The 9,522-nt window shown below is 38.1% G+C and overlaps 1 protein-coding gene across 7 annotated transcripts in view; it reads left to right on the forward strand.

Moving 5' to 3' along the window:
* ENTPD1 (ectonucleoside triphosphate diphosphohydrolase 1) overlaps positions 1 to 823 on the forward strand; it is a 128,441-nt gene extending 127,618 nt beyond the window's left edge. For all 7 annotated transcript variants that reach the window (XM_024121623.2, XM_055081305.1, XM_007118068.3 and 4 more), the window contains one exon: positions 313 to 823. In XM_024121623.2, the coding sequence (XP_023977391.1) occupies positions 313 to 519 (207 nt within the window). In that variant the 3' untranslated portion in view covers positions 520 to 823. The remainder of the gene's footprint in view (positions 1 to 312) is intronic.
* Positions 824 to 9,522: the final 8,699 nt, after the last annotated feature.

The raw sequence follows: 9,522 nt of genomic DNA on the forward strand, positions 1-9,522 counted from the left end.
TTTTATTTTTTCCTTAGATTCCATATATATGTGTTAGCATACGGTATTTGTTTTTATCTTTCTGACTTACTTCACTCTGTATGACAGACTCTAGGTCCATCCACCTCACTACCCACACTCTCCTTCTTAATCACTTGCTCCTGCCCCATTTTCCCCACAGCCATATTCCCAATTCAGAATATAAAAGTAATCCATTTAGAGAACGGAACATGGTGCTCTCACTTCCTGGTTGCTCAGTGTTATGGATAGGGTTGCATGAAAGCTCATTTAATCCTCGGACCAGAAACAACAGACTTTCCCCACTGTTTGCAGGTCCGGAGCACCAGCGTCGGGTGGACTTTGGGCTACATGCTGAACCTGACCAACATGATCCCATCTGAAGAACCATTGTCCACACCTCTCTCCCACTCCACATATGTCTTCCTCATGGTCCTCTTCTCCCTGATGCTGGTCATAGTGGTCATAATAGGCATATTTATCTTTCACAAGCCTTCGTATTTCTGGAAAGACATGGTATAGCAGGAACAGCTGAAATCTGCTGGCTGGAGTGAGAAGAAAACTTGCCCAGGGAGCACTTTCCTCCACAGTGGTGTACAAGGCCAGTCTTGACCAGCATGAAGCTTCCTTGGCTTTTGCTGAAGCCTTTCCATGGGAGGTATTTACCACCCACTGCCTCAAGAACTTCCTGGCAGACATTGTCTCTTTTGTGAGTCTCTCCAAACTCCCCCCCTTTCTCTTTTGTACTCTGTGCTTGTGTAGCTCTTGAAGACCTGCCTCCTTTCATGATAGTTGCTTTATAAAAGAAGAATATTGACTTTATCCAGAAGAACTGAGAGTCCTGAGTCCTGTGCTGGGAAGTTGCCCTGGCTAAAAGAAGAATCTTGGGAACTGATTCAGTTGTGGTCTTACAGACCCTTTCTCTCTCCTGTTTCACATTTATTAAGAAAGCCATCCAATGCCTTTGGAGAAGACAGACACATATCCCATGCCCAGCCTGCCCTTTGCATGGGAGAATTTTCTAGTCTAGGCAAATATGTGCTAGGGCGAAAGAGTCCTACAAAGGAATTTATGGGATGTGCAGTTAATCCAATAGTTAATCCAAGACAAAAGAGGGATGTGGGTAAATCACATATTCCTGGGTGATGCCAAAATGCTAGAGTGGGACACCCAGAGCAGAGATTATTTAAAAAGCTGCTGTACATATACATAGGCATTCAAATATCAGGGCATATTATCTGGTAGGTGTACATATGTCAGGAAGAAAAATACAGTTACAACACAAGGTCAGGAAAGTGCATCCTCCAACACATCTATTGGGGTTTTGTTTTTATTGCAGGAAAATGCATATGACCTAAAATTCACCATTATGACATACACAATTTAGTGGCATTTAGTACATTCACAATGTTGTGCAACTGTCACCAATATCTAATTCCAGAATATTTTCATCACTAAGAAATTATTGGCTGGGGATAGGACCATCCTGTGGCAGGCTTGAACCATCAACCTTTCCATTTAGCCAAGCATGCTAACCAGTTGCACCACAAAGATGCTCACTGAGTTTTAAAGCCATGCCATATCTTACTGTCCCAGGGTTTAATTTAGTGAAAGAGTTGTAGTGCAGAGTGGCATGCCTTTTTTGCTGTCATGGTATTTACACAACAAAATGTGCCAGGAACCACATCTGCAAGTTTTGCTGCCGGTTCTAGGTACTTTTGCTTTAAGCATCTTTGCCATAGACATTTTTGCCACAAACATTTTCACTGCAAATAATTGGCTCTAAAGCAATTTTGCCATAAAAGATAAAACAATGAAAATCAAAGAGGGATAATTAAAAGGACATAATGAAACAACAACAAAATTCAGGACTTATTGTGAAATATAAAATATTTGAGTACATTTAAAGTGTGTGTTGATTCATGGCAATACTGTGCACATAACTGATTTTATTTTGTGGGTTGTATCTAAGCACTTGTTTTCCAAGTCTTTCATTCATAGCATTTTATACGTTTTTTTTTTTGCTCATTGATTTGTCTCCTCGTTCTGCATCGTACTTTTTCTTTTTTGCTAAAATTTCTTCCTTCGTAAAGAGCAATGTAAGTTTCCAAATACTTAGTGGCATCTTTGTAACTGAGCTTTGTGTTGTGTTTTGAAAGCTTCTACACGGTTGTTGTTTGTTCTTGGCATGTTGTCACGTGTCCATTGGTAGATGTTCCAAAGTTGTGTGGGAAATGTGGGTTCACCTCTGCACCTTCCAGGACCTTGGCCTCTTTCTCCTCCACTGTAGTGTGTTTCAAAATAATAAACCAACTTTTGGGGCAAATCACTGTCATATGCCAGCTCGATAAAGCCATCAATAATGTTGCCAACTGGAAAAAATGCTAACACATTTCAACCAGTTGAAACCGAACTGTCAAACCAAAAACTGTCAACCAGTTATTTTATCTTTCACAGGGAATTTGCCTTACAGCCAATTAGTTATTCGACGAAAATGTTTGTTGCAGAAGTGCTTGTGGCAGAGATGTCAGTGGCAAAGATGCTTATGGTGAAGGTACCTAGAACCCATTTCAACATGTAATTAATATATGTTATTAATGATATTTTTGTTTTTTAATATTAAGTTTTTGAAATCTGTTGTGTATATTACACTTACAGCACATCCTAATCAGGACTCCATTTCAAGTGCTCAATAGCCACGTGTGACTAGTGGCTACCATATTGAATAGCACATGTCTAAAAGTACATTCAAAGCTAAAAAAACACAGGCAATAACACTTTGTCTTTCTCTTGAGGGGGGGAATTTTCTTTAAACAGCTATAGATGCTATAACATTCTTGCTATTATTTATTATATATGAAGTTTAACATTATTCTTAACAAGCTTTTAACATCCCAGCTCAGAATTTCACATTACTCCTCAGGTTTTGTTGCCTTTTTTGTGAAGACACAGATGCCTATTATTCAGGCCAAGATGCTTGATGAAAGACCTTTGGGAAATTTAATCTGGATTCAAAGAAAATACAAGATAATTGGATGCTTATATTCTATGGTCAAAATGTAAATTTGAATATTAAAATAAAGATTAGTCTCTTAATAGCTCACAGAGCAAAGTTTACCATATAATAGTAACGTTACTATTAAAATATATTCTAATTTATTGTCAGTTTGAAAGATGAGCTGAATTTCACTGAAATTGGTCTCATTCCTCTCTGATTCAGAGTCTAATAGTTGCTATCTTGTTAGAACATGACAGTTGCTCATAGTTAGCCAGTACTAGCCAGGTATTTCTTTCAGTTTGTGCTAGTTTTATTATTTTTTAAAATTTATTATAACCTCAAAATTTCAGTGGCTTACCACAATAAACATTGATTTTTCATGTTCATGGGTCTGCAAGTCAGCTAGTATATCTACTTCCGGTGGTAGGTCTGGTTCAGGCCTGCTCCATATATCTCCCACTCTCCTTGTCTGGTGGCTTCCTGAGCCATGTTCCCATGATGAGTGGTAGGGGCACAAGAAAGGGAGAGAAAATACAGGATGCCTCTTCAGGCCTTGGCCAGGACAGGCCCCTGTCACTTCCATCCACATTCTACTGATCAAAATAAGTCATATGACTAAGCCCAACATTAGGAAGCTGGAGAAACACTGGGAGGAATGGCAGAGTCATGTGGCAAAGGACATGAATAACTAATTCTAACACAGAAAATTCGTGAAACATTGGGCACAACGATTCAATCTACCACAGCGTCTCATTAAAACATAAAGTATGTTTTCTTCAAATTAAAATCTTCTTATCTTGCCAAAGAATATTCTTCTTAAAAAATGTCATTTCTTCTGTGACATCATCAATTACAACTTTTGTTCACAGCCTTAATCAGGGTGCTCTGGCGGCTCCTAAATTAGTCTCACATTCTAAAATGATAGATTTCCTAAGAGACCATCTATTTTCCTTATATGTTTAGGACAATGTATAGTTAACTACCCAAGTTTTTATTTGCACGAGAACCTAATACACCTGAACATAATTGGTTTTATCACAGGTATAATGGATTTTTTAATAAAGGGGAAAGGAATGTCTCCAAAAGCCTTCTCTTTCAAAAGTGGCATTTAGGACTGTGCATGTGGTAAAAGCATTGTTGTACTTTTTGCATTTCTCTATTTTAAGTAACTTAATTTCTAAATTTAAATTGATGATATAATGATGGCACCACTCTCATCAGCGTCTGAGTTGACTTTTTATTTTTATATCTCTTTTGCATGATGAATAGCAGAGAACATGGATTAGTCAATGAGAAGTGAGATACAGTCACCTAAGAAACAACATCATTTCTTATAATGAAGTTCTAAGAAGAGAGGGGAGGAAAGTCATGTGAGCTAGATAGGGAACAGTATTTAGGATGACTTAAACTGAACTCTACCCTTCCTCCTAAACCTGCTCCTCCTCCTGCATTTCATCATGATTAATGCCACCACTGCCTCTAGTAACCAAGATCAGAATCAACTTTATCGATGTTAAAGTGACAGGGGCCTGTCCTGGCCAAGACCTGCCCATTCTGCCTTTGCAGCATTTTTCATTTTGATTCCCCTTTACAATCTTGTTGTTATCACCCCAGTAGAGACCTGATATCAGGAACAGTGATCTTGTCTCCAAACTATTACTTCCAGATTAATCTTTATAAAAAGTGGGCTTAATCACATTGCTCCCCAACTAAAACTGTTGGTGACTTTCTGTTGCCTATGAAATAAGGTCAAACTCTCCAACAGACATTCAGGCCCTTTGATCCATGCCTATAAGCTCTCCCAGGCTTACATCCCACTTTACCCTCTGATGTTCCTTACACTCTAGCCAAGGTAGACTGATTCTTTACCCAGAGCTGTTCAGGTTATTTGCTCAACTTGGAGCACCTTTGCCCCACTCTGCGTTTAAGGCTTAGCTCAAATGACCCTTCTTCAGTGAAGTCTTCTCCAAATCTCTAAGTCAGAATAAACTGCTTCTTTCCTGTGCTATCACAGCCCTTTACCTGGGTCTCCATTAGAGCATTCAGACCATTCTATTCAGTATTTGGGTTAAGCTTCTTGGGGACAAGATATTTGCCCTATCTCTTTTTGAAAAGTTGGGCTCAGGGGTATTTTAGCAGGAACTAAGGTAACAGTCCTAGTTAATCGCTCTGTCCATTGCCAGATGGGCTGGTCCATACCACTATTTCTGCATCAGTATCCTTATTTATGTTATCTCTTGATATGACCATCCTCTTCCTCCAGCTTTTAAGGGCCAGCTCAACTCCTGATTCCTCAATGAAGGCTTCTTTGATTACCCACATTGAACTTTTCCTTCTGGACCATGCATTTACTTTCAATATAGCTCACTACATGGGAATTGATTGTACATATTATTAAAGTAGAACTTTAAGGATTAGAATGCACCTTAAAAGGTAATGTTTATCAAAATTTAATGTGTATATGAGTCACCCAGGGGTCTTGTTGAAGTAAAAATTACTTAATTTTAATTAATAAAAAATGATTCAGTAGGTCTGGGGTGAGGCTGAGGTGTTCTACATTTCTAACAAGCTGCCAGGTAATGCCACTACAACTGTATGGGGACCAAACTTTGGTTATCAAAGATCTAGACTACTTTACCATTCCATGGAGTTCCTTCTTTTTTTTTTTTTTTTTAACATCTTTATTGGAGTATAACTGTTTTACAATAGTGTGTTAGTTTCTCCTTTACAACAAAGTGAATCAGTTATACATATACATATGTTCCCATATCTCTTCCCTCTTGTGTCTCCCTCCCTCCCACCCTCCCTATCCCACCCCTCTAGGTGGTTACAAAGCACCGAGCTGTTCTCCCTGGGCTATGCAACTGCTTCCCACTAGCTATCTAATTTACATTTGGTAGTGCATATATGGGGTCAGGTTTTTAAATTTAGATATAAGAAAGTTCAATATTCTATAAATAAGAATATCTTAAGTACTCATGAACATAACAAGAAGTATAATGTAGTGTCCAATTAATTGATTAGTAGTAAGGTCCTCTGTTCCCTTAAGAAACTATAATATAGTTAATTAAAGGAGATAACCAGAAAATACAAGTTAATGGTTCCTGAAATACATTGTCAATGGTTTCTGCCTACTGGCTTTAAGAACAACTGTTTCAATGAACATTTTGGTACATGACTCTTTTTGAATTATGGTTTTCTCAGGGTATATGCCCAGTAGTGGGATTGCGGGGTCGTATGGTAGATCTATTTGTAGTTTTTTAAGGAACCTCATGGAGTTCCTTCTAATGGCTCTCAGATAAGTGGCCATCTACTACCTGACTGCCATACTTCATCTGGCAGCCTGTTCCACATTGGGCCCGCTCAACTGCCACTTACAAAGCTTTCTCCCTCTGCTACACAACAGTCCCCAAGTGTTTCTTCCTTTGTCAGTTTTCTGTGCCTCAGGAGTTTTCTGTGTGTGCTGCCCTCTGCCTTTGGGGAGCCAGTGCCTGGCACTCAAGTGAAGAACTGGTGTGCCTCAGAGGGATTTCTCCCAGCTCTTCACCCTGCCCCTAGCCTTCAGTTACTGCCTCTGTGCTCTTGGTAGAACCCTGTGGGAAAGAGCTGGAAGGTGATCCATAATGCATGCCTACATGCAACCTTAAAAGATTCTTTAAAATTTCTGCTGGTTTCTTATTATTTTTGTCTCTGATAGCTTTTTCCTTTGCTGTCACTCTACCAAGGATGAAAGAGTTCTGATGGGTTTTAAAATACTGTGATTTTGTAGTCTAGTCAGCTGGGTAGAAGCTACAGTCTCTTGCCATATGCACACAAGAATTATTTGTAAAATGAAAAAAAATGAATCATAAGGAAATTATTTTTTACAAAGTTTACAACCAGAAATGCAATTCATTAGCATATGTAACTAAAAGTACAGCCTCAATAAATTAGATTTCTGATTTTGAAAAAGCAACAATTATATATACTCCACACTGTTAGTTTCCTTATATTTATAAATACTCTTAAATATTTTTTAAAATGTAGATGGCTCATTTTGTAATAACATAAGTTGCCTTTTGACATACAACTTAAATTTTCTATTATGAAATGATTTTTGGCCGAGTAACAATGAAAAAGGGGCAAAGATAGGTAAATGGTGGGCTGTTTGTAAAGTGAACTACTCAATACCAATTGAAGTTTTTTCTGATGGTAAATCATAATGCTCTCTCTAAAGCTCGTCAATATACAGGCATACATATTTATAATCAGTAGCTTAAAAATATGACTTTTTGTGCTATTCCGTACCTCTTGGATTTTTACCTCTACATTAGTCAACCGAACCATCTTTTAGGAATACGCATGAAGATGGAAGTCCCTGTGAAGAATATGGTGTGAATCTGCTCTGTCTCCTGCAGTTAAATCCATTTGAAGGATATATTCCTCGATTATCATCTGGACAGAGAGGTCTAAACAGAAACAAGTTATTTTTAACTTTTTATTATGAGAATTTTCAAACACAAAGTAGAATAATGTAATACACATCCATGTGCCCATTACAGAATTCATCAATTGTTATCATTTTGCTAATCTTGCAGAAACAAGTGTTAATTATAATCAGAGATAAAACAGGATTCAAACTTCGTGGAAAAGAGTAAAATATACTTTTTTACCAACAGTCAAATGGTGAAGGTGGGCAGAATCATTGCATGGTGCAACATGGTAAAGTACATAGAGCGTTAAGGTCCTTAATAGAAGGATGCATCTTGCATGAAAGGAGGTGGGACATATTTTATAGGCCCCTCTTCAAGCTGCAGGAAGAATCAGGACCACAGCTACACTTGCCTATTTATTTTTTAGATTATGAAGTTAAAGAGAATAGAATCATTCTGGTGAAGCAGGAAATCAATGGATTATGTTACTTATAGACAGTCTCTTCTAAAATATTCCTTTGACACTGAGAAGCTGAAGGTCTAATGAATCACCTATTTTAAATTGTAATTTTTGCTTTTCATGTATGTTTAAACCTAAAACCTCTCTTTTAGTACGTCTGAAATATACCTTTGTGGGATAAGTCTAGCACGTTTTTAATGTAAATATTCAATAGTTTCTATAAAGAACCCTGTTTTTCTCCCTGCTACTGTCCCTTCTTATCCAAATTGCTAACATGCTGTGTTACTTAGGCCTGCCAGTGCTGGGTAAGTTAAAAGGAAGAGGGCAAGAAGAATTCTGTCTTTGCTGTCATCTGGCTTTTCTTCCCCTTCAAAACAAGGTCTCTTTTAATCTATCTAAAATTTTCTTTTAGGTTTTTTCCACCTAAGCAGAATATCTTTGAGCCATTTTTTTTGGAACATCTTTATTGGAGTATAATTGCTTTACAATGCTGTGTTAGTTTCTGCTGTATAACGAAGTGAATCAGCTATATGTATACATATATCCCCATATCCCCTTGCTCTTCTGTCTCCCTCCCACCCTCCCGATCCCACCCCTCTAATTGGCCACAAAGCACTGAGCTGTTCTCCCTGTGCTATGCGGCTGCTTCCCACTAGCTATCTTTTTACATTTGGTAGTGTATATATGTCAATGCCGCGCTCTCACTTCGTTCCAGCTTACCCTTCCACCTCCCCGTGTCCTCAAGTCCATTCTCTACGTCTGCATCTTTATTCCTGTCCTGCCCCTAGGTTCGTGAGAACCTTTTTTTTTTTTTTTTTTTTTAGATTCCATATATATGTGTTAGCATACAGTATTTGTTTTTCTCTTTGTGACTTACTTCGCTCTGTTTGGCAGACTATAGGTCCATCCACCTCACTACAAATAACTCAGTTTCGTTTCTTTTTATGGCTAATATTCCATTGAATATATGTGCCACATCTTCATTATCCATTCATCTGTCAAAGGACATTAGGTTGCTTCCATGTCCTGGCTATTGTAAATAGTGCTGCAATGAACATTGTGGTACATGTCTCTTTTTGAATTATGGTTTTCTCAGGGTATATGCCCAGTAGTGGGATTGCTGGGTCATATGGTAACTCTTATTTTTAGTTTTTTAAGGAACTTCCATACTGTTCTACATAGTGGCTGTATCCATTTACATTCCCACCAACTCCCTGTGCTATGCGGCTGCTTCCCACTAGCTATCTATTTTACATTTGGTAGTGTATATATGTCCATGCCACTCTCTGACTTCATCCCAGCTTACCCTTCCCCCTCCCCAGGTGCTCAAGTCCATTCTCTATGTCCACGTCTTTATTCCTGTCCTGCCCCTAGGTTCTTCAGAACCTTTTTTTTTTTTTTTTAGATTCCATGTAAATGTGTTAGCATACGGTATTTGTTTTTCTCTCCATTTACATTTAAGGTAATTACTGATATGTATGTTCCTATTACCATTTTCTGAATTGTTTTGGGTTTGTTATTGTAGGTCTTTTCCTTCTCTTGTGTTTCCTGCCTAGAGAAGTTCCTTTAGCATTTGTTGTCAAGCTGGTTTGGTGGTGCTGAATTCTCTTAACTTTTGCTTATCTGTAAAGGTTTTAATTTCTCCATTGAATCTG

The sequence above is a fragment of the Physeter macrocephalus genome, chromosome 20 (assembly GCF_002837175.3).
Source record: "Physeter macrocephalus isolate SW-GA chromosome 20, ASM283717v5, whole genome shotgun sequence".
Taxonomy (NCBI): Eukaryota; Metazoa; Chordata; class Mammalia; order Artiodactyla; family Physeteridae; genus Physeter; species Physeter macrocephalus.